Source organism: Schistocerca cancellata, chromosome 11 (assembly GCF_023864275.1).
Source record: "Schistocerca cancellata isolate TAMUIC-IGC-003103 chromosome 11, iqSchCanc2.1, whole genome shotgun sequence".
Lineage (NCBI taxonomy): Eukaryota > Metazoa > Arthropoda > Insecta > Orthoptera > Acrididae > Schistocerca > Schistocerca cancellata.
In genome coordinates this window covers 133238887-133264398 of record NC_064636.1, presented here as the reverse complement: position 1 = coordinate 133264398, position 25512 = coordinate 133238887, and the positions used below count along the sequence as shown (strand labels likewise).

The window sequence follows — 25512 nt, the reverse complement described above, 5'->3', positions numbered from 1 at the left end:
AATTTGAGTGGGGAAGAGGAAGAACTCGTGGTGTTAAGGTAACTGCAATAAATAATGGGCAGCTATTTGTCCCCTGGTTTAGGTGAATTGTGTCAGTATCTAAAGTAGAGGTTATAAACACCGAATTTGAAATGCAATTAAATATTTGGTCTCCTAGAATCAGAAAGTGTAACTGAGAAATAAGGTAAATGAAAATGATGCTGTTACGAATACCATCATTTACATTGCGAGTGTGTGACATCAGTTACAAAACGATAGCTCGTGTCTCAGCTAACTGACAGACACATTCTCTGTGAGTAGCTGCACAGCTGGTGTCGTCTTGTCGGAATGCGTCCGAAAGGTCGGGAAGGATTCGCAGTCCGAGTCCGACAGTTACCCCATGGCAGTGTTCGCCGTCAAGTCACCCCCGACTTTATTAGCAGAAGTTCAGTGCACTGTGCGAGGGAGCTCCTAAGAGACGTGCGCAACTAGCTGCTAGCCGCGGAAGAATACAGATTTCTGGAGTCAAATATAATTCTTGTCGTAAATAACTGGAGAGATTGGGACGGTTACTATCTCCATTTCTGCAGAAAGAAGTTAGGCAAATGAGGTCTGCACCACTCCTGAGGACGCGTCCAAAATCAGGATGCTGCGGCGAGACGGTAAGTCTGGAAAGCCGTGTTGTCGGAGATGTGCTGCTCGTCACGCGTGGCGCGAGTAGGCTCGTGCGCCGTACGAGTGTGGAGGGCGCCGTGTAAGGTGGGCTCGGTGGCGCCGTGTTTCAGGACCTTCCGCCATGTCGGCCGCTGCTGAGGTTCAGAGGACGGCGGCCGTGGACCTGGGCGCCCTGCTGGACGCGGGCGAGGGCGCGGTCGTGACGCTGGTGGCGGGAGGGACGCGGCTGGCGGCGCACCGCGCGGTCCTGGCCGCCAGGAGCCCCGTGTTCCGAGCCATGTTCCAGCACGACACGCTGGAGGCCAGCTGCGGCGAGGTCAGAATGGCGGACGTGGAGGGTCCGGTGCTGAGGCATCTATTGTCTTACGTGTACACCCTGCAGGCCCCCCAGCTGACCGGCACGGCCCCGGAGCTGTTGGCGGCTGCCGACAGATATGGCCTGTCCGCCTTGAAGGCCGCCTGCGAACAGCAGGTGCTGGCGCAGCTGGAGGTGGAGACGGCGGCGGCTGCAGCTGTGCTGGCGGTGAGGCACTCGTGCCCCAGCCTAACTGCGGCCGCCATCCACTTCATAAGGTCTCAAACACACAAAGTAATGGTGACGCAGGGCTGGGCAGACGCCGTGCTGCAGTACCCGAAAGACATCGTCGAAGTCAGTCGGCTGCTCGGTGAGCCACCAGCAGAACCCAGGTGAGCACGGGGCAGGATGTTGTTCTGTGTCTACCAGTAACATACGTGTGTGTGTGCGTGTGTGTGTGTATTTCTCAGACTAAAATATTTATACTTGAAAAAAGAGACAGCATTGGTCGTATATTTTTCTATTGCAAAATCGATTTTCTGTCACTGAGTGACCATCTTCAGTGCTATATTGTATAACAAATTGGGATGCACTGTTGTTACTAGGCTTACGGCAATCACATAGACTCTATGAGTCTATGTGATTGCCGTAAGCCTAGTAACAACAGTGCATCCCAATTTGTTATACAATATAGCACTGAAGATGGTCACTCAGTGACAGAAAATCGATTTTGCAATAGAAAAATATACGACCAATGCTGTCTCTTTTTTCAAGTATACCTGTTACCTGGTCGTGGTGCACAGGACAACATGGAGTCGCCAATCACTAAAATATTTGTCAGCGTCTCACCTCGGATGTATCAGTGCTGTACAGTACCTATGCACGGAATGCCATTCGGTGACAGCTCACGATGCCGTAATTGTCTTGTCACGACTGGTTTATTACAGCTCCACATTGAACTCTTTTTGTCAGCAGTTACGTCAATTAAAGGAATCAGAGACACGCCCAGTGTAACATCTCAGATACTTCCATTCTCTCCTGCTCCAGTTTCCCCACAGCCCATGTTTACTACTATACAGTGCTGTGCTCAAACGTACATTCTCGCAAATTTCTTCCTCACTTTAACGCCCATCTTTGATACTAGTGGACTTCTCTCAACCAGAAATGCCATTTTTACCTGTGCTACTCTGATTTTGATGTTCTCCTTCCTCCATCTGTTATTTTGCTGCCTAGTTAGCAGAGCTCCTTAACTTCAATTACTTTGTGACCATCAACCCTGATGTTAAGTTTCTCGCTGTTCTCATTTCTGCTACTTCCCATTACTTTCGTTTTTATTCAATTTCATCTCAAACCATATTCCGTATTCATTCGCTTCTTCATTCCATTCCCTGTAATTCTTCCCCACTGTCATTGAGGAAAGCAATCTCATCAGCAGTTCTTATCATTAATGCCGTTTCATCCTGATTGCTTCCTCGACGTGTAGACTCAACAGTACGAGAGAAAGACTACATCCCTCTTTTACACACATTTTAATCCGAGCACTTCGTTATTCGTTTCCCAGTCTTATTGTTCCCTCTTCGTTGTTGTAAATATTGTATCTCTCCTGTCTTTCCCAAAGCTTACCCCTAATTTTCTCAGAGTTTCGTACATCTTGCTCAATTTGACACTGTCGAATGCTTTTTCCAGGTCGGCAAATCCTATGAACGTGGCTTGATTTTTCTTCAGTCGTGCTTCCATTATCAACAGCATATCAAAATTGTCCCTCTGATGCCTTTAACTTTCCTGAACCGACATCTAACAGAACTTCAATATCGTGTTCCAGTCTTATGTACCAGCTGGTCAAACAGTCAGTATAAATTTGAAAACTTAATAAACCACGGAATAATGTAGATAGAGAGGTAAAAATTGACACACATGCTTGGAATGACATCGTGTTTTATTAGAACAAAAAAACAAAGACGCTTGAAAGATCACTTGCGCATGTCGTTTGGTGACGATCATGTGCTCAACCACCACTTTCGTCATGCTTGGCCTTCCAGGTCCCCAGACCTCAGACCGTGCGATTATTGGCTTTGGGGTTACTTGAAGTCATAAGTGTATAATGATCTACCGACATCCCTAGGGATACTGAAAGACCACATCCGACGACAATGCCTCACCATAGCTCCGGAAATGCTTTACACTGCTGTTCACAACATTATTCCTTGACTAGAGGTATTGCTGAGGAATGATGGTGGACATATTGGGCATTTCCTGTAAAGAACATCATCTTTGCTTTGTCTTACTTTATGCTAATTATTGCTATTCTGACCAGATGAAGCGTCATCTGTCGGACATTTTCTGAACTTTTGTATATTTTTGGTTCTAAAAAACACCATGTCATTCCAAGCCTGTGTGTCAATTTGTACATCTCTATCTTCATTATTCCGTGATTTATTCAGTTTTTTAAATTTATATTGACTTTTTGATCACCCGGTATATTATTCTTGTCAGTAACTTGGATGCATGTGCTGTTAAGCTGATGTTGCAATAATTCTGATACTTGTCTTGATCTTTTTCTGATAGTCAGATGGTGTATCACCAGACTCGTACATTCCACATTCGAACGTGAATAGTTATTTTGTTCCCACTTCTCCAATGATATTAGAAATTCCGATGCAATGTTATTCATCCCTTCTGCCTTATTTGATACTGAATTTTCCATAGCTCTTTTAAATTCTGATTCTAATACTGAATCACCTATCTCTTCCATGTCGACTACTGTTTCTTCTTCTATTACGTCATCAGCCAAGTCTTTCACGTCATACAAGCATTCAGTGTATTCTTTCCATCTGTCTGCTATCTCCTCTGCATTTAACAGTGGAATTCCGGTTCCACTCTTAATGTTACCCCCTTTGCTTTTAATTTCACCAAAGTTTGTTCTGACTTTCCTGTTATGCTGAGCCAGTACTTCCAACAATCATTTCTTTTCTGATTTCTTCACCTTTTCCTGGAGCTATATTGCCTTAACTTCTACACACTTCCTATTTATTTCATTCTTAAGTGAGTAGTACATCTGTATTCCTGAATTTCCCTGAACATTTATGTACTTCCTACTTTCATGAACTGAAGCATTTCTTCGGTTACCCATGGCTTCTTTACAGTTAGCTTCTTTGTAGCTATGTTTTTCTTTCTAGCTTCTGTAATTGTTGTGTTCAACCATGTACCTGCTGACCTGTTCATTATCACAGTATCTATAGTCTCAGAGAACTTAAAGCACTCTTCGTTCCTTAGTACTACTATATCCCACTTCTTTGCACACTAATTCTTCCTTGCTAGTCTCTTAAAATTCAGGCTACTCTTCATCACTACTAAATTGTGATCTGCATCTGTATCTGCTTCTGGGTATGCCTTACAGTTCAGTATCTAATTCCAGTATCTCTACGTGACGATGATGCTATGTAACTGAAATCTCCCCACATCTCACATCCTTTCCCAAATGTACCTCCTCTTCTTGTGATTCCTAAACAAAGTATTCGCTATTGCTAGCTCAAAGTATTGTACAATTCAACTAGTGTTTCTCCTCTCTCTTTCCTGATACCAAGTCTATATTCTCCTGTAATTCTTTCTTCTTCTGTTTCCCTTGCTGACTATTAGATTTTCATCTTCCTTTACATACTGAATTACCTGTTTAGTATCCTCACATGGTTTTTCTATATCTTCATCTTCAACTTGCGATGTCGGCATGTATACCTGAACTATCATTGTCGGTGCTGGTGTTGGTTCGCTGTCGATTCTGTTGGCAAGAACCCTATCACTGAAATGTTCACAGTAGCTCACTGTCTGCCCTACCCAACTACTCATAATGAATCCGACCCCTATTGCGCCATTTTCTGCTGCTGTTGATAGTACCCTATTCTCATCTGACCAGAAGTCCTTGCCTTCTTTCCATTTCACCTGAATGACCACCACCGTATGCAGATTGAGCGTTAACATTTTCCTTTTCTGCTACTGGCCATTAACATTGCTACACCACGAAGATGACGTGCTACAGACACGAAATTTAACCGACAGGAAGAAGATGCTGTGATATTTAAATGATTAGTTTTTCAGAGCAATCACGCAAGGTTGGCGCCGGTGGCGACAACTACAACATGCTGACATGAGGAAAGTTTCCAACCGATTTCTCATACACAAACAGCAGTTGACCAGCATTGCCTAGTGAAACATTGTTGTGATGCCTCGTGTAAGGAGGAGAAATGCGTACCATCACGGTTCCGTCTTTGATAAAGGTCGGATTGTAGCCTATCGCGATTGCGGTTTATCGTATCGCGACATTGCTGCTCGCGTTGGTCGAGATCCAATGACTGTTAGCAGAATATGGAATCGGTGGGTTCAGGAGGGTAATACGGAACGCCGTGCTGGATCCCAACGGCCTCGTATCACTAGCAGACGTGATGACAGGCATCTTATCCACATGGCTGTAACGGATCGTGCAGCCATGTCTCGATCCCTGAGTCAACAGATGGGGACGTTTGCAAGACAACAACCATCTGTACGAACAGTTCGACGAGGTTTGCAGCAGCATGGGCTATCAGCTCGGAGATCGTGGCTACGGTTACCCTTGACGCTGCATCACAGACAGGAGCGCCTGCGATGGTGTACTGAATGACAAAACTGGGTGCAAACATGGCAAAATGTCATTGGCGACATCACGGTGAACGCACATTGGAAGCGTGTATTCGTTATCGCCATACTGGCGTATCACCCAGCGCTATGGTATGGGGTGCCATTGGTTACACGTCTCGGTCACCTCTTGTTCGCGTTCACGGCACTTTTAACAGTGGACGTTACATTTCAGATGTGTTACGACCCGTGGCTCTACCCTTCATTCGATCCTTGCGAAACCCTACATTTCAGCAGGATAATGCACGACCGCATGTCGCAGGTCCTGTACGGGCCTTTCTGGATACAGAAAATGTTCGACTGCTGCCCTGGCCAGCACATCTCTCACCAATTGAAAACGTCTGGTCAATGGTGGCGGAGCAACTGGCTCGTCACAATACGCCAGTCACTACTCCTGATGAACTGTGGTATTGTGTTGAAGCTGTACACGCCATCCAAGCTCTGTTTGACTCAATGCATAGGCATATCAAGGCTGTTACTACGGCCAGAGGTGTTTGTTCTGGGTACTGATTTCTCACGATCTATGCACTCAAACTGCTTGAAAATGTAATCACGTCTCTTTTCTAATATAATATATTTGTCCAATGCATACACGTTTATCATTTGCATTTCTTCTTGGTGTAGCAATTTTAATGGGGAGTAGTGTATTATTTTCTAGCTTTCCAACCACATTCTAACTCCTCACATTCCACGTCTGGACTCGTATAATGTCATCCCTTGGTTGGTTATTCAATCCTTTTGTCAGGTCATGTCACTCTTGGCAGTCTCTTCCCAGGTATCCGAATGGACACTAGTCTGGAAGCTCTTGGCAGGATCATCGTGATACGTGTTCAGTTACAGGCCGCATGTTCTGTTGGTACTCTTTGCGTACCTTTAATGAAGTGGTTTCCATTTCCTTCTCATGCCACTCATGATTGCTGAATCTTCCACTAACCTAAACGGCAAGGCAGAGCCCTGAGCCTCCGTGATCCCCTCCACCCACTTTGACAAGGCTGTTGGCTGAATGAGGGTGACCTTTTATGCCGGGAGCCTTCGGCTGCCAATGCTGATTATTTTTATTCACAATGTGGATGGCGGGATTCGAGCCCAGGATAGAGGACGACGATACCTCTAGACGACGGGCTCCAAACAGCAGGGTAATGATTCCCAGTCATACGTCCAGGCGCCACGCAGGGTAGCAGTGTGGTCTGAGGCACATTGTCACGGTCTGCGGGGCTCCCCCCTCACCCCCTTCCTGTTGGAGGTTCGAGTCCTCCCTTCAGCATAGGTGTGTGTGTGTTGTCCTTAGTGTAAGTCAGTTTAAGTTAAAGTAGTGCGTAAGCGTAGGGACGGATGACCTCGGCAGTTAGATCCCGTAACATCTTTCCTAAAATTTACAAATTTTTTTACCGCCGTCCAGTACAGAAGGTGGTGTGAGCACAGGGGCTCCTTATGCACATCGTGAGTGAACGACAAGAGAACAATCCAGTCAGCACGACAGCATGGTCACACACAGTGGTGGGCCTTACAGTCACATTGTGTTCTCGTCTCTGTTCAGCCATCACCTGCAATATGTGCCATGCCTTTCCTCCTAGGAAACACACAGGTACTGGTTACCTCACTGTACTGGATGCTGGAGGAGCGGGCGACAAATCTCTGCCCTCCTGTCACGTCTGTAATCGTCTCTGGCGCCGCCGGAGGCCGTCCAGTGGAAAGCACCAGCTTGCTCCTACTGGGATACGCCAGATTACGTTGCCTATGGATCTATTTGAGTCTGAAGCATCTTCTACAATGTCAGTACTGATGTGTCGCTTGGATCCTATTCGTTAGTCTCTGTCTCTCAGATACGTATGCTTCATACAGGGCTGTCTCCTTTATTTTTCAAATCTTTTGGAATGTGTATGCAATACTCTACAGATTACTTGACAAGTTGTAAACTTTGCCTGTGAGGCAATGTTGCCTGTACTGCCTGACCCACTTTTTCTTGTAACAGCAGCCTGTAGTGTAATCTTCTCAATCTCAATCTCTCTTGTCCAGTTTAAAACGGAAGATAATGTTTGAGTCAGAAACACATAACCCTTGCTGTCTTTTCAAGAAATCGAATTATAGAGACATTACATGCCTGTATGATTTTGTCTGCTTTACTGAAAAGCAAATTTTGAAACTACTCATTGTAACGTTTGCAGTATAGCTGTTGTAGTTCCTGGCCATCGCCTTCTTCACTCCCTCAGGCCTCAAACGTATTGCATGGTAGTTATCCACTGTTCATCAAAATATCAGCATATCAAACATCTCTTGTATGTAAGTTGGTACCCCAACTTACCAGATTATATCTTTTCTATCTCCTCCCCCCCCCCCCCTTCTCTCTCTCTCTCTGTCTTCAGTGAAATCATTGAGCTTCCATAGTTTAGGTTTCAACCAACCTCACAAACCAGCCGACTTGAACTGCTTGTCAGGTTGTGCCCGACAGGTGTTGTGTGAGTGAGGCAGAGCTGCTGGCCCCTGCGGCCGGGCTCTCGTGTCCAGTTCGGTGTCCACCGCCTCCAGCCTCGCCTCTTGTTTTCCAGCGCGCCGGCCGCCCCCGCTGCCCGGCCGCCCAGCGACAGCAGCCGGACCACCACCGCCGACCCCGCCGACCCCGCCGACCCCGCCTCCCGGCCACCCAGCGGCAGCAGCCGGACCACCACCGCCAACCCCGCCGACCCTGTCGACCTCGTCGACCCCGCCGCCCCCACCGACCCCGCCGACCCCGCCTCCCGGCCACCCAGCGGCAGCAGCCGGACCACCGCCGCCGACCCCGCCGACCCCGCCGACCCCGCCTCCCGGCCGCCCAGTGGCAGCAGCCGGACCACCACCGCCGACCCCACCGACCCCGCCGATCCCGCCGACCCCACCGACCCCGCCTCCCAGCCGCCCAGTGGCAGCAGCCGGACCACCACCGCCGACCCCGCCGACCCCGCCGACCCCGCCGACCCCACCGACCCCGCCTCCCGGCCGCCCAGTGGCAGCAGCCGGACCACCACCACCGACCCCGCCGATCCCGTCGACCCCGCCGACCCCGCCGCCCGCCGATCTCCCCAGCCGCCCGACAGCGCCGCCGTCTCCCGCCTGCGGTGAGTGGCGCCGCTGCAAGTCCGCGACTTGTACCCTCAATTGTACCCACACTTACTGCCGTGTCAACCAAATACTAATGAAGAATTCGAATTTCATATAGTTTTTGAAATGTTACATGGCGGCCAGGTTATAGTTACCAGGAAAAATTATTTCCTTGCTTAACGGTGTGTTTAGTGTAGTTGCCACTTTCGATAGTCTTTATGCGTGTTACAAATTACTTGTGAAGGAAATGGGTGTCAAGCCAGGGTTTCAGAGCATCGGCATTCACGTAACCTAGAGGATGCATTAATGAATCGTTGCGTATACAGGTGTATGCACAGTCCCAAAAAAAAAAACAGTGATAAAGTAAGAGTAAGCAGAATTAGAAGTAAGAGGGCGCAAAACTGGCTGTTAACAGCAGAGGGTGTTGATATGGCTTGTTTCGTGCGTGTCCTCAAATATTACTCGAATTTGCTTGAGATGACTTTCCAGGATGGATACTTTCGTATTGTAGGGCATATTCTGAGGCCTCAAGTGATCACCAGTTCAGTACTGGAGGGCACCGCGGAGGGTAAATATCGAAGAGGGAGACCAAGAGATGAGTACACTAAGCAGATTCAAGGGGATGTAGGTTGCAGTAGGGACTGGGAGATGAAGAACCTTACACAGGATAGAGTAGCATGGAGAGCTGCATCAAACCAGTCTCTGGACTGAAGACCACAACAACACAACTTTCGTATGTAGCAGCCACTGATGATCTTAATGCAAATTAAAGCTCTGGTAGTAGCGTTTAGAAGTGAAGAAATTCAGAAAACATCAGCCGCAATGAAATTTGGAGTCAGGGGTGAAGGCAGGCACAGGTCGGGTGGCGGCTGCGGTGCCCGTCGACGATGGGCGGGAAACGAGGTCAGCTCTGCTGTGAGCGTGGCAGGGTGGAGGCGTGTGCAGCACTGCACACCCCGCCCACTTTAAACCACGCCCTGCAGCTGGTGGGGTCTGCCACGCTTCTCGAGCACAGGATCTCCGGTCAGCGCAGAGCAGTTTTTTCCTTAACAACTTCCTAATATTCATCTCGCTTGTTCGAAATCAGCTACCGATGTTAGTGGACATACATAGTCAGCTTTCTGAAAAAGTATGCCTTACAGCCAACTGAAAGGTTTACAAGATGGCTTCACTGAGGCTCCACTGACATAGCTGTTTTTGAACTTGAAGAAGGTGCTTGATGTACCAGAATAACATCTGCACAGGACTAGGACTAGCAACATTGCGACTATTCAGCATGCCATTTGAAACTGATCAGAGCAGAATGGAGCAAGACGCAATAGAATAGAGGAGTGTCCTAAGTTTCAAGTGGGAAAGTAGGTGCAAAATAAATGCTGTAACTTAAATATATGCACTGAGTTTAGAAAACACATTGCTCCCCCTATACAGAGACTCACGGATTTCGTGGCTCGGTTACATATCGTGGTCAGCTGTAGACATGTACAGCGTGTGGACCTACTTGTGATCGAACCACCGGCCTCCTACTGTTACAATCCAGTTTCGTTGTTCTATTAGTGAAGCGAGGGTTGCATCGTTCTGTCCAACGGAACCATCTGTGATAACGTCTCGGTGTTGCACCGCCCAGAACCCTACCAGGCTGCCTTGACTGATTTGGTTTTTTCTCCTAGTTCACTATATTATAACGACGGTTTGTTTTCATACATTGACACGTTTGTCGGATATATAGCGATTGTCAGCTGCCTTTCATGGAAACACAGCCTGACCGTGTGCCACTCCCGCCTGCATAGCTCCATAAATGTGCGAACTTCAGATACATTAACTTCTTACACGGGAAACAGCCTCTTCACGCTGTGTACAGTGTCACTGTGGGCAACTGGCAAAATAGCACCACGGAATAACAATACTGACTGCACAGGAGTGAAGCTCAGCTTACACACTAATAGTGAAAGCTACCCACAGCTACTACTGGATTTTACACTACTATTATTGTCGAGTGTAAAACTGATGAGAGTAATTACAGCCTTATCGGAAACTGGATCGTCCCAGTGGCAGGACGTGGCCAGGGTTTAACGTGGCGTGAGCGGCCACTTGCATTTTGTAGGCTGGTGGGTGCAGCTGTCAGCGCGGTGACGTCAGGCCGGGTCCTGCCTGCCCCTCGCTGGTGCTGCAGGCAAGTTTCAATGACAAAGTGTTCAGGTTTGGAGTTGAGAATATTTGGTGCATCAGTGAAATGAGACAGCAAATCCAGTGAAAAACTGCAAACACTGTATTCCCCATTAACTGACACCACAGTTCTGAACCAATGTGGTACACTGGTGCTGGCCACTGTTGTTTGACGTTCCGGTAAGTCTCTGGAGTTGGCTCCCTGCCCCAGTGAGAGAAAGTGATGGTGCAACCAAGCCCTGACACCTTCACGGATCGGACTGCTCCCTGGACAGCATACGAGGTGCGGCTAGAAAAAAAAACCGGACTGATGCTGGAAAAAACATTTATTTACAATTATTTACAATTTCATGTTATCTCCTTCAATGTACTCTCCTCCTCGGTCTCTACACCGCTCCATACGAATTTTCCACTGTTCATTGCAATGCTGCAAATCATTTTCGGTAAGTCCATACATTACTTCCGTCGCTTTTTCTTTTACTGCTTCTACAGTCTCAAATCTAGTTCCTTTCAAAGCTGACTTGACTTTAGGGAAAAGAAAAAAGTCACAGGGGGCCAAATCAGGTGAGTAGGGTGGATGATCTAAGATGGGAATGTTGTGTTTTGCCAAAAACGTCTTCACTGACAACCCACTGTGAGCTGGGGCATTGTCTTGGTGAAGGATCCATGACTTTTTTCTCAACAAATCGTTCTGTTTTCTCCGTACTCGCTCACGTAGGGTAGCCAGGACGCTAATGTAGTAATGCTGATTCACTGTTTGCCCCTCTGGTACCCAATCAATGTGCACAATCCCTTTGATGTAAAAAAAAAAACAATCATCATTGCCATCAATTTCGATTTTGACATTCGCGCTTTTTTTTTGTCGTGGAGAACCAGGAGTTTTCCAATGCATCGATTGGCGTTTAGTTTCGGGATCGTAAGTAAAAAACCACGATTCATCGCAAGTAATAACATTTTGTAAGAAGGTGGGATCACTTTCAATGTTTTCCAGGATGTCAGAACAAATCATTCTTCGGTGTTCCTTCTGTTCAATGGTGAGACACTTTGGAACCATTTTTGAACACACTTTGTTCATGTTGAAACTTTCATGAAGAATCTGCCTAACACTTTCCTTGTCAACTCCTGTTAGACACTGCTCTGATTGTTAAACGGCGATCTTGTCGAACAAGTTTACCGATTTTTTCAATGTTTGCATCAGTTTTTGCTGACAATGGTCTGCCAGTGCGAGTGTCATCACTGGTGTCTTCGCGGCCATCTTTAAATCGTTTAAACCACTCAAACACTTGTGTTTGCGATAAACAATCATCGCTGTACACTTGTTGTAACATTACAAACGTTTCACTTGCAGATTTTCCTAGTTTGAAACAAAATTGGATGTTAACACACTGTTCTTTCTGTGCACTCAACATTTTCCGACGCACAGACAAAACGTCAACTACTTAAAACAGACGCCAAGGGCAGACTGAGTGCAGGAGGCAGATGAAACTCGAGCAGTAGGCGGAGCGAGAGTCACGTGACAGGCCACGCGACTTTCAGCCTTATTGCATTCGTTTTATTGTTTCACCAGTACTAGTCTGGTTTTTTTCTAGCCACACCTCGTATATGCCGAGAGCCGATTTCTGTCGTTCTTCTAGCTGCAGTATCCCTACCTCTTAAGAATAATGATGTAGAGGTCCTTTGCAGACAAACACATGTCTGAAGGAAGAGGCACAGTGAGAACAACAGCTGTTAAGAAGATACAGTCAACAACACAGGCTAGGAATTATCGTCTTCATCCTCCAGCACCTGGCAATGACTTTCAATCAGAGTATCCTCCCCTGCACGGTGATTGATGTGTTGTTGTGTACATAGTTCCACGTAGTCAGCGCGTACACAACTTCCCCACTAGAGGGCGCCTCGCTAAGCACAACAGCACAGGCTCAGCGCTCGTCCGTCTCCGCACTGCGAGATGGCGCTGCCATAGAGACGGACCAAATTCTGCTTCCGCCGATCCGCGTATTAATGTGTAACGCAGCCAATGAGATTGCTGCTAACACAGAACCTTTTCTCCTCGTGGATCACACTCGCGCAGTGATACCTAAACACATGATGTATTATAATGAGTGTACAGACCTCGGATTAGTCAGTCTGCATTAGTATATAGTCAAGTTTCAGTCTGTGCCTAATAAGAGTATCATATTCCTGTACATAGCCATGAAGATAAGTGAATAGTCACTTTGTCAAGTATCAGAGATACGTGAGAATAAGATTAACGTACCAAGACCAAAGGAACTTCAGATTGTCAATTGTAAACAGCATCCAGAACCAAGTTACGTAATGCCTATGATTTTCATTATTTTAATAAATGTGTGTGAAAATTAATCAAGTTGTGTTTTACGTTGGTCACCATCAATCTGCTACTCTAAGCGTGCAAGTGGCATTTCTATTGCCTGACCTAACGGCAGAAGATAAACACGACACGATAAGACCACGAGACATATTGCTGACACTCTCCTACTTCGTTAGAGCGACAAGTCAAATAATCTGATGGTGTGCGTACCGAAGGTCTTACAGTACGCACACCACATGTGTGTACACGAGTACAGACTGTGATGGAGTCACAATGACATTTGGGAGTTCGGGCCTGGCCGTGAGTCGTGCACTGATAGTCGAAGTGGTTAAGGCGAGCGCTCGTGCAAAGAGAGGAATCCGGGGCCGAGTCCTTGTCCGGCACAAATCTTCATTGCCTTCCGTCCCTCACACAGCTGACGGTTGCCCGTATTCGCGTCTGTGAGTTCCTTTCAAGCTCTTCACAACGGCTACGGCCACTACAGTTTTATTTTACTTTATTTATTTTTTATTTGGTATGTGTATTCCATAGATCCGTACATGCGAGTGATTCGCCTGGATGTGGAACGTGTCAATACAATTGTACAAATACAATTAATGCTACAGAATAGTAGTATAATACAATGATATAGATATTAATAAGTATCACTTTTTCTCATTTACATTTAACTAGTATAGCAATTCTCAATATAACATTATAACTATAACATTAATACTATAACATTAACATAATATTGTATTGTCCATCTAATAACTAAGAGACTAAATACATCTATTATTAAGGGAGGTCATTACCTCTGGAAAAGAATTCATCTAACAAGTACAGTGGATGGTCAAGCAGGTATTTTTTTAACATACCTTTGAACAGCGTTTCATTTTCTCTTGTACATTTAATATAATTAGGAAATGCATTAAAAGTCTTTATAGCAGCATACTTTACTCCCTTCTGTACAAGTGTTAAATTTTTTAGTTCAACATGTAGATCATCTTTCCCTCTAGTATTGTAGTTATGGTATGAACAAATTGTTTCATACTGAGCATAATCTTTATTAACTACATTCATCAGAGAGTATATGTACTGACATGTTGTGGTCAGAATACCTAACTGTGTAAAAAGTTTTCTACATGAGGTTTGTGGAGGAACCCCACACATGATTCTGACTGCTCTCTTCTGAGCAGTTAAGATCTTTTTTAGGCTGGTGAATTACCCCAGAATATTATGCTGTAACTCATTAATGAGTGAAAGTACCCAAAGTAAGCTGATTTTAAAATGTTGATGTCCCCAAAATGAGTAATGATTCTTAGAGCAAAAGTTGCTGATGAAAGACTTTTTAGAGTAAGGGACACATGCTGTTCCCAGTTGAGCCTACTGTCAATGTGACCCCCAGGAATTTAGTGGAGTGCACCTGTTCGTTCCTGATTGTCATGAGCAATTACAATATTTTGTAGAGTTTTATTTTTTGTGTGGAACTGTATAAATTTAGTTTTTTAATATTAACTGAAAGAGAATTAATTGAAAACCAAGCTGTAACTTCTCTGAGTATATCATTAACATCAGCCTCCAGATCAGCAGTAGACTTACCATCTACGACAATGCTTGTATCATCAGCAAACATTGTGAATTCACAATTTTTACTAATGGACAGGGGTAAATCATTAACATACATTAAAAACAGCAAGGGTCCAAGGACAGATCCCTGGGGAACTCCATGCTGAATTTTGCCCCATTCAGAATCCACTACATTAGAAGATCCTTTGTTGCAGCCATTTAGAACCACCTTTTGTTTCCTGTCTTGAAGATATGATTTTAGCCATTTACCTATAGGCCCTTTGATTCCGTAATGATAGGCCTTCTCCAAGAGTATCTTGTGGTTTACACAATCAAAGGCCTTGGAAATATCACAGAAGACACCAACTGGTGACTTCTTACTATTAATAGACTCCAAGACATCATTTGTGAGTGAATATATGGCACGCTCTGTGGAAACCCGTTTTTGAAAACCAAGCTGTCTGTGGTTAATAATATTAAGTTTATCAAGATGTGCCACAATCCTGTTATACAGTGCCTTTTCAAGAACCTTTGAAAATGTTGTTAAGAGAGAGACAGGACGATAATTTTTGACATCTGTAGCATCGCCAGACTTGAAAAGAGGTCTCACGATGGCATATTTCATTCTCTCTGGAACAACTCCCTCATAAAGAGATGTGTTGCAAATGTGAGCAAGTACTAGACTTAAATCATTACTGCAGGCTTTCAACAGTTTACTGGAGATGTTACGTATACCTGAAGATCGTTTACTTTTCAATGAGTGAATTTTTTTTTTATTTCATTAACAGTTATGGGTGTTACATTTATATCATTATAACATTGTGGGAGGTTAAGTTTCAGAATATCTGCAGCTTCCCTTAGGTCACCACTGCAACCTATTTGAGAGGTGACACGTAGAAAGTGGTTGTTAAATGTGTCTGCTATCTGTTTACTATCAGTTATTTCCAAATCGTTAATTTTTAGGACAGCAGTTTTTCCATTGTCAGACGGTGCACTACCTGTTTCCCTCTTTATTACATTCCAAATCGTTCTAATTTTATTGTTTGAACAGTTAATTTCAGATTGTATGCACATACGTTTAGATTTTTTTAATGACTTTAGTTAAGATTTTGCAGTATGTCCTATAACATTTCATCTGGAGGGGTTATTGGATTGTCTGGATATTATATACAGTTCTCTTTTTCTCTGTCATGATATTTTTATGCCCTTGGTGAGCCATGGTTTTTTGCTTGATTGCCTGTTCTGTAGTCTACAGACCTTTTTTGGAAATACATATATACCTGATAATTCACCAGTAAATAAATTATGTTTTGTATTAACATCATTTGCAAGATAAACATACCTCCAGTCAGTCTCCCGAATGCATAATTTGAATTTTTGGATATTTTCCTCATTCATGTTTCTAATGGTTTTTCACTGTGCACTAGCTTTGTTCTGATTTGTATTAAAGTTGTCAATTGTGAGTATTTGTCCATCATGATCAGAGAGACCATTTATGACTTTTTCAACTTTGTAGATATGAGTAAAACTAATGACATCAAAGATATTGTCTATTAGAGTGCTGGAAGTGGCAGTAGTTGTTGTGGGAAAACTGACAGTGGAGACAAGGTTGTAGGTATGCATTAAATTTGCAAACTCTGTCTTAGAAGATGAGCTTTCTATATTAAAGTCTCCAGTCACTATAATGTCCGTATTTTTTTTTTGTGAGATACAATAGCACAGAATCTAATTGTTTCATGAATACTTTGAAATTACCAGATGGAGCCCTGTATACTGCTACGATTACCAGTTTCTTGTTAGCTTCTACTATTTCTGTGACACATGCCTCAAAGTCTTTCTCTACACAATATTTCTCTACATCTATTGTATTAAAGGACAAGCTGTTTTTCACATAAATAACTGCCCCACCTTTGCACAAAATGAGGTAGCTAAAACATAGTTTGGTATACTGAGCATTTCGATGCCAAAAGTGACATGGTGTTCTGTCAGACTGAGAATATGAGCACAATTTGCGCCTGTTGGTTCATCAATATTTACAATAAATTGGTCTAACTTACACGATTGGTTGTGGTGCTGTCACAGTCGGGACTGAGTTTTATTTCTTTTGACATACCAGTATTACAGGAACAGTTTTCTGCAGGGAAGAGGGAGCTGTTGTGCTGGTAACACCCACATTTGTTGTTGTTAACTACATTACTTACATTCTGATTGGAACCTTCCCCCTCATGCCCCAGTACCATAAAAAATCCCCATTTGCAGCTGAGGACTTTCTTGATCTCAGGCACATTCTATGTGGAGCAGCTGCAGACACTAGTGTGCTCCTTTTTGCCATAAGGGTGGATCTTCTGTTGGTGCGGTTTCTACACTGCCAGCTTGTACACTTGATCCTGTGGGGGTTGGTGTTGCTGTTTCTGATATTGATGACTGTTCTTCCTCCTTAAATGCTGCTGCTTCACACGTTGGTAGTGGACTAACGTTTCCCACTTGAGTTGTAACTGCTGGTGCTGTCTCGCTTTTGTATAAAAGACCTGTTTGTGTTGATTCACATACATGTGCTGCTCCATATGAAGTCTTCCCTTCAGCTGTTCCATCAGGTTTGAAGGAGTATTTTGACGACACTGTCTGTATTTCTTCCAGTGGTACAGTTTCAATGGGCACACGTGCTTTTAGAATGATTGGAGGAGTGGTGTTTCTAAACAGTTTGAATGTTTCTGCTAATAGTGCTTCAGCTAGTGCACGTTTTCCTAGCCGGTTCCTGTGCATTCCATGTCGAGTAAAATGGTTTCTCTGTTCGGAATTACTGTCCGAAAACTTGACGCCCTTGAATGCTTTGCATACCTTTTGAAACATTCTGTTTGTGAATTTGATTTCATTATTTACACATGAACTGTTTATTAGGTCATGTCTATGTGGGGTGCCAACGACGGTTGTTTTTCTGGGCGAGATTCTTTCCAGTGCATTTCGCAATGCTGTGATTGCATTTTTCGACTCATTTTTATAAACATCGTTAGCTCCAGCAATAATTACACAAACATCGTTTGGTTGAGGGCTTAAATGTTTAATTATTTGCTGGAAAGGAGCCCCGGGTTATACTGTGGCAGTAACGGAAAATTTAGATCGCATATTCGAAGGAATAGTGGCTAAATCTCGTCCATGGCTGTCTGCAAAGATACAAACTTTTGGTTTTGTCTCGTCTTCGCTCAATAATTTCATTTGTCGGTGTTCCTCTTGTGCAATGGGAACAAACGAGTTTTTCATAACTATAGCAGATATTGGAGGACTTTGAATTTCAATAACGGTTTCTTTGAGAGTGTTGTAGTTTTCACTTTGTACATTTTTCACACAAGGATTAAAATTGACATTCAATGAATTAATTAACGATTCGATGTCATTCATATATTTTTTAGCTATTGCGAGTTCTTTATTCAGCACATCAGAGATGAGTTCTTCAGTACCAGCATTATACATCTTGACTGCACTTTTTCGACCACTGCACTGAACAAAGCCACGTACACAATTCGGATTTATCACTTTTCTCTTCTTCATACACGATAGATGGATCCATATATGTGAGAAAGAGCACAATCGGCTACCGCTATGAACACTGTTTTGGCAGAGTATGCACTTTAAACTAAATGTAATACGATTTTGTACAGCGCGATTTACTACTGCTTGCATACTCGACGCCATCTTGTGCAATTCTTCCTCGGACGTGCACGCTTGTCAGAAGGAACGTAACGTCGTTCGTCTTAAAAGCACAGGCGCGGCAATATCGTGAGTGCCAACACACTGGCGTGACAAACGTCGTGGGATACCCCCTGGTAACGTGGCGGGCACCCCTTTGCTCGACGTAGTGTAGCAGCTGGACGTGGCGCGGGCCCAGCAAGTCGCCAGAGGTCGCCTGCACATGTACTGAGGCGTGCTGCCCCTGCAGCCAAAGTGCAGCCGGTGCAGGACTTTGTGCACTAACAGATCTCTCACGTATGTCCATAAGTAGTCGGTGAGGTTCATATCGGGCGAGTTGGGCGGCTAAATCATTCGCTCGAGTTGTCCAGATCGTTACTCAAACCAGTCGCAAATACTTGTCGCCCGGTGACAGGGCGCACTGCCATCCACAAACATTCCGTCGTCGTTCGGCAATTCGAGGTCCTCGGCTCGCTCCAGGTGCCCCCAGAGTGGCCGACCTCAACTGATTCCCAGCCAGTGTTGGGTTCAGCTCGACCACAGGGCCCAGTCCATTCCGTACAGACGCAGCCCTCGCCACCACCGGCCTGCACAGTGCCTCATCGACATCTCGCCTCCGGGGCTTCGCGGGGTCCGCCTCGCAGCCGAACCCCACTGCCAGCCCTCACCACCTGAACTCTGGACCCGCCTGACCGGCCCACAGTTCTCCAGGTGCCTAGTCTCCAGCCACGGACCCCAGTGAGGCGATGCAGGCGATGTCGCACTGATCGCAAAGGCACTCGCGTCAGAAATCTGCTGTCGTAACGCATTAGCGCCAAATTTCGCAGCACAGCCCCAACACATACGTTCGCCGTAATGTCCCACGTAGATTTCTGCGGTTATTTCATACAGTGCTGCTTGTCTGTCAGCACTGACGACTCTTCGCAAACGCCGCTGCACTCGGTCGTAAATTGAACGCAGTCGGGCACTGTGTTCTCTGTCTGTGCTCACAGACAATACCTGAAATTTGCTATTGTTGTCGTACTCACATCACTGTGGATGTCGTAATATTGGAATGCATAACGATTTGCAAAATGGAATGTCCCATGCCTCCAGCTCAAGGATGTTGATGAAATGTAGATACATCAATATCTTCTCCAAAAAATATTTATGTATATCGGCCATACATTTTCTGTCGCTATATCAATACGTCGATATCAAAACGGCAATATCGACTGCGATACTTTTATTTTATATTATATTTCTTCACAATTTTCGATAAATATTTGAAGCTGTCTTTTTTTCAAATTGCAGTGGCACATGATTCTTACCATCAAGTGTGTAATAATCTTACTACTTTCTGAGCTTTAATCACGTCCAATCTTGCCCTTTGAGTGTGTGAGTCAAGTATTTGTGGCAGAGAAGAAAAACACCGATTGCAATGGGGCGCTGGAGGGGAGGAGAGGGTTGAATGGAATGACATGATTTACGATGTGAACAAACAAAACACCAATTTCCTTATAAAATAATTTTCAGCGCAACTAGTGTGCTATTTTTGCACATCAAAATTCTTGAAAAACAGTTGCTGAAAATGAAGAACAAAAATGTAAATGACAAGCCGTGGGCGGAGACGTGTGAGGCGAAATGCTGACGTAATCGGCGGGCAGCGCTGCCAACGGAAAAAGCAGGCTTTAACTTGGCCGCAGAATTTCGACGCTGCAGCTGGTAGGTCCCTGGCCTTTATAGAAATGAAAGAACAGGGAAGCCAGCATGAAGTGTTCCGGACAAACCCGATGTGTGACTAAAGCGGACCATGGACCCATCACATGCCTTTCGTTGTGCCACCTGCGTGCAGTTACCATTTTTAGCAAAGTGTTTATCGGTGTGCCTGAACGTCCAACGTTTTACTTTGAACTCTCGCTGTAAAGGGGATAGGCAGGCTGCTAGCTCAGGGTGTATACGACCCGGGACAACCGGGAGATCCGCGAAAAACCCGGAAATTTTTTCATCTGTGAGGAAACGGGGAAAAACCCGGGAATTGTTTAGAATTGCACGAAATTTTCATTGTTTTAGTTTTGAGTTAAATTTTTGTGATTTTGGATGATAAGAACTAATCTTCTAACACAGGATAAAACTGTATCCCGCTACTGCAGAATAATACTACAGCAACAAAACATGAACGACAGAAAAGAAACGAAAATAAAACTTTAGTTGCGAAGGAAATGCGCCACATACAACAACAAAACACAGTGCTCATACAAGCGTCTGCCAACAGCAAAGTATGTCGAAGGCTTCAGGAAGACTATGCAGTGCTCGATAACAACAAATTGCCTCCGATGAGTTTGACGTGACAACTGTTTGAATTGGATTCGTTTGAACAGTTGCGGGCTGCCTCTCGCGCATGCGCAGTTGAGTGGCGTGTGAGCAGTCCCTCCTGCCTGTTGTGGTCACAGAAGTGTGGCTGGGAGCCGCCATCTGACGTCGCCGCCCTTGGGAAGTGCGGTGGATCCGGGGCTGGTGCACAGGGCAGCCCGAGCTGTGGTGGGCGGGTGGGTCGCCTCCACGTGGCCTGTGGATACGTTCAGCGGCTTTACAGTTCCCTCTTCGTTTATTGCTCTCGGGTTAAATTAAAACAAAACGGATTTTTGTGACCGGGAGCTGTCAAATGAATTAAAATACGTTCGCATAATTAAGGAAGGCTAAAATATGTTGTCAGTTTCAGATTTTATTTCCACCTTTGACAGTCAACTATTAATCGCCTTGCAGAAGAATGAAGTTATTTTTCGCTAAAGGGAAGTGGCTTCTATTAATCTTTCGCGCTGAGGCAGTCAATTTATTTGAAACAAAGTGTTTAATTTCACACTATTGCCTAGTTCCAACTGTTCGGTGCGCATCGAGTGCACTTATGGTATTATACCATAATAAAGAAGCAAACATGATGTAATGCAGTGCTGGTGCTGCAAGGAAATTTACATCGGAATCTCGACTTAGGAATGTGCACTTTAAGCCGAATTGTGCATTTTAGTGTGGTGCACGGAATCCGGATGCTCTGAAAGTAATCCTGTGATGTCTTGTTGAGACATGATGTAAGATCTTTCAGAGTTTCACACGTACGAACATGAGGGCCTCCTGCGTCATCGTAGCTGCGCAAGCGCGGTGACTCCTTCCACCTGTCGCTCTCTGTCAACTGCTGAAACGAACCTCGTATTTCTAACACGTCGCGGGAAAATACTGCGAATGGTGGTTTCAAAAACGTACAGCGTAAATTTGCTTTTACGCAAGATGAACCTATGTGCGAGAATGTACGATGAATTTACTAAATCAGGCCTATTTAGAGGAATTTCGAGCCCAGAAGATGAGACATTTAGGTCGTTATTAAAAGTTTTATTATCACGTTAGTGTGACGTGTCTTAAAGTGTAACACGCGCACAGATCATCAACATTATATGTGCAGTCTTAGCTTCTCTTGCAGCTTATTAATCTTTGAGACCAATTTTGTATGTGAACGATGTGTATATTAATTTAAACCATGAGCTTTTATTATTTGTGTGTTGGCGTTACTTACGAGTGATGTTGCTGTTGGCTGACTACATCGCGTGTTGTGTGCTGTCATCACCTGCCGAGATCACGTGACATGAGCTATGGCTGGCTTACAGAAGCTCACCGCAATCTCGATTTCAATGCATAGGAAAGTAACATGCGGTGTTTGGTGTAATCCGAATTTTGCCTTCATAATAGGAACATATGTACGACATCAAAGGTCTTGCAAAACATTTTTTTTCCCGCTGAGTTTCGTTTTCTAAACGGCCGGGAAATTCTACGTTGGTATAACAATCAGAGAATTGATGAGTTTTACAGTGGCGAGGAAGAGAGTGTCGCTTAACACGGAAAAAGTGTATTTTTACCCGGGAGAAAGTCTATTGTTAACCGAGAAGTCGAGGAAAAATGCGTGAATTTTTTTTTCCTTGTCCATGTACACGCCCTGTTAGCTTGTAGGTGTACAGAATATGTAAAAATAAGTCGATAGTTCTACAACCACCAGTATATTTACAATGTGCAGCCGATATTTTTATACGAAGGAGTGTCGCTATATTTTGTCCGACGACACACACTTTTTTCAAGAAATCGAGAGTCGGTATCGACAGTTTAATCAATATCGATGTATTGGACACTACATATTTTTAAAAATACCGACAGTCCTGGTGTACGGCCGTCTGCCGTTCCGCAGCCGAAGTGTGTCAGTTGCGGCCGTGCGGCCATCGGAGAAGGCGGCGGCAGCCCTTGCAGGCGAGCCAGCCGAGTACAGGGGGCAGCCCGGCCGACGCTCGGCCCTCCCTGCAGCTCGCGTGCGCCACGCCGCAGCCGCCTGCGTCTGCAGACACGGCTGTCGGCTCAGTCTAACATTCGACCTGGTCTCTGCCTGAAGGCACGCAGTTGCTTCCTCACGGTGAAACACCTGGTCTCAGGTCGAAATTAGAAAGTACTCGCAATTGTACGTAGACGGAATACACTTTATTCAAATACTTTGAGCACATACTGAAATGCGTTCGACAGTCGCTGGCAGGCGGTAGGGGGCGGCGCTTGCGGGGGCCGCCTGCAGACGGCGCAGCCTGCCCTGGCCGCCCTCTGCCCTGGACGCGGTACAGTGTGTCCGTCAAGTCGTGCGCCCTCTCCGCTCCACAGTGCTGTCCCGGCGACCCAGTCTGGCCACACAGCCTGGCGGCGCTCACTCCCAGCTCAGCGACTGCACCGTCCAGAAAAACACGGCACTGCGGGGTAAATTGCACCAACACGGGAACAGGAATCTAATGTCAGCGTTCCCGTATCCGTTAGAAATATAAAAGCGGATGCCTGTTCGTGTGAATGCGTGTTCGTGTACAACTTCGTCCACAATTGGCGCATACATTCCGTCCGACACGGTTTTTAAACAAAACATAGTGTAGCTGTACTGGAGAATTTGAGCCTTTTCTTCGATGGGGCGCTCTGAAACGCGACAACTCTTGCGACACGAGTAGTGCTCAAAAGTAACGGGGAACTCGCCATTTTGCGTTTCTTATAACTGAGATTCGCAAGACTTTTTTTATCGTTGTGTAGGTAAACATGTCTGAAATTTATGTCTCCACCAGGTAAATGGGATATTTAGTCTGTGGTCACATCTTGGAAAGGTTATTGCTGTGTTACTAGAATCGGCGATTATTTGCTTCATGTAAAACCGGATTATCGCGTTTGTATTAAATTTGGCTATGAGAACGGAGTGAAAGTCATCAAGCTTTTAGAGACATTAGATTTTGCTTTGTCGAATCTACTATTAGTACGGGAAGTGTTTACGACTGGTGTAAATGTTTCTTCGATTTCAACAGTTCGATGCAGCACAAATTCCTGTCACAAGGTGAAACGGTCAGCAAGCAGTAAAAGCTACAAACTCAACGCCAGCGGCGTGACGCAATCAAAAAAAAAAAAAAAAAAAAAAACTCTAGATTTGTGGCGGAACAGTTGATGATTTCTGCACTGCGATAACGCATCTGCTTAGAATTCGTTGCGTCTTCTTGCATGTTTCGCTACATACCATACTGTGGTGACGCCCTTGGCTGCACGATCACCCGATGTGAAATTTTGTTCCTAAAAATTACGACGAACCGTAAAGGGCTGTCTCTTTCATACGCAGATGAGATTTAAAATGCACCGCTGAGAGAACTACAGGGTATCACAACAAAACTTGCAGAATTGTTTGACACAGCGGAACAAACACTGGAATAAATGTATTGACATGTAGTGGAAAATATTTTGATGAAGACAACATTGATATAGAGTAATACATAAACCCAGCAATGGATCCATTATTCACCGCTCTCGCTTTCACTAATATTGTCCGTGTTGCGACCTACGTTTTGTTAACAGACGAGGAAGTTGTGTTTCTGTACTTAGAGATGTCATTAGTTACCTATGTTTTCTTCCCGAGTGTCGAAAGGGATTGCTGTAAAGACAACGTAGCATTAGAGGTGTGTTTCTCTGAAGCTCAAAGATCGGTTACCAACAGGATGCTGAGGTCACAGGAGGTGACTCCTCGGAGTGAATTAGGAGAAAAAGTTAAAACAGCTGGCAATGAGATGCAGTGCACCAATTTTTAACGGGAAATGGCTTCAGATTTCAATCATGGGATAATGGTATGTATGTTCTGCGATAGGCTGGTTGATCTGTATCGTAGAGGGAAGAGTTCTAGATTTGTAACTCGTGGCTGGGCAGAAGTGTATTGAGGGCTGCTCGCAGTGTGGCGTCTGTGACGGTTTCTTTCACTCGGTGTGTGTGTGTGTGTGTGTGTGTGTGTGTGTGTGTGTGTGTGTCTGTCTGTGTAGTAGAGTGAGAGAGTGTCGTTGTTTTGTGCAGGAGCCTCTCTCAAGAGGAGAGGGGGAGGAGGCTGATGGAGGCGGCCGAGCAGGGCGCGGCGGAGCAGCTGCGCGAGTTGCTGGCGGCGGGGGCGGACGTGGGGGCGAGGGTGCAGGTGTTGGGGAGCAGCTGCACCGTCCTGCACGTGGCAGCACGCGGGGGTCACGTGGCGGCGGCCAGCTGCCTCGTCGGCGCCGGCGCGGAGGTCGACGCCAGGAGCAGCCCGGGGCAGCGGACGCCCCTGCACTGGGCTGCATACAGGGGCCACGCTGGTGTGGTGCGGCTGCTGGTCGGCGCCTCTGCTGACCCCAACGCCAGGGATCGGTGGGGGTGGACGCCGCTGCACAGTGCGGCAGAGAGGGGCGAGGCAGGGGCGGCGGCTGAGCTCCTCCTGGCGGGGGCGGACAGGGGGGCCCGGGATGAGGATGGCAGGACCCCCCTGGACCTCGCCAGGAACAACAGAAAGCAGCAGCTGGTGGATATGCTGACACAACGCTGACATACGGCATTGAGGAAGCACAATCAGTTACATCATATGTGTTGGTCTTTCAAATAAAGAATACAAAAAATCAATCCTTTGTTCATTTATTTGTACATATCAGTTTCTGCTGTGTATGACAACTCCGGTAACACCGTGACAACTGCAACGAAGAGAGATACCTGTAAACTAGTGTGAGGAAACCTTTCTTTTGACGATTCAGTCTGTAAAATACTTCACGATCAGTTTTTTGCAAAA

The 25512-nt window shown here is 45.4% G+C and overlaps 1 protein-coding gene across 1 annotated transcript; it reads left to right on the top strand.

Annotated features, from left to right (window-relative positions):
• Positions 1-931: 931 nt before the first annotated feature.
• Positions 932-25275, top strand: LOC126108340 (proline-rich protein 36-like). The gene is made up of 5 exons (XM_049913556.1): positions 932-1341; positions 8161-8706; positions 22621-22804; positions 22947-23168; positions 24829-25275. Exons 1-5 carry the CDS (start codon positions 932-934, stop codon positions 25273-25275), a joined length of 1809 nt encoding a protein of 602 aa, XP_049769513.1.
• The last annotated feature ends 237 nt before the right edge of the window (positions 25276-25512 follow it).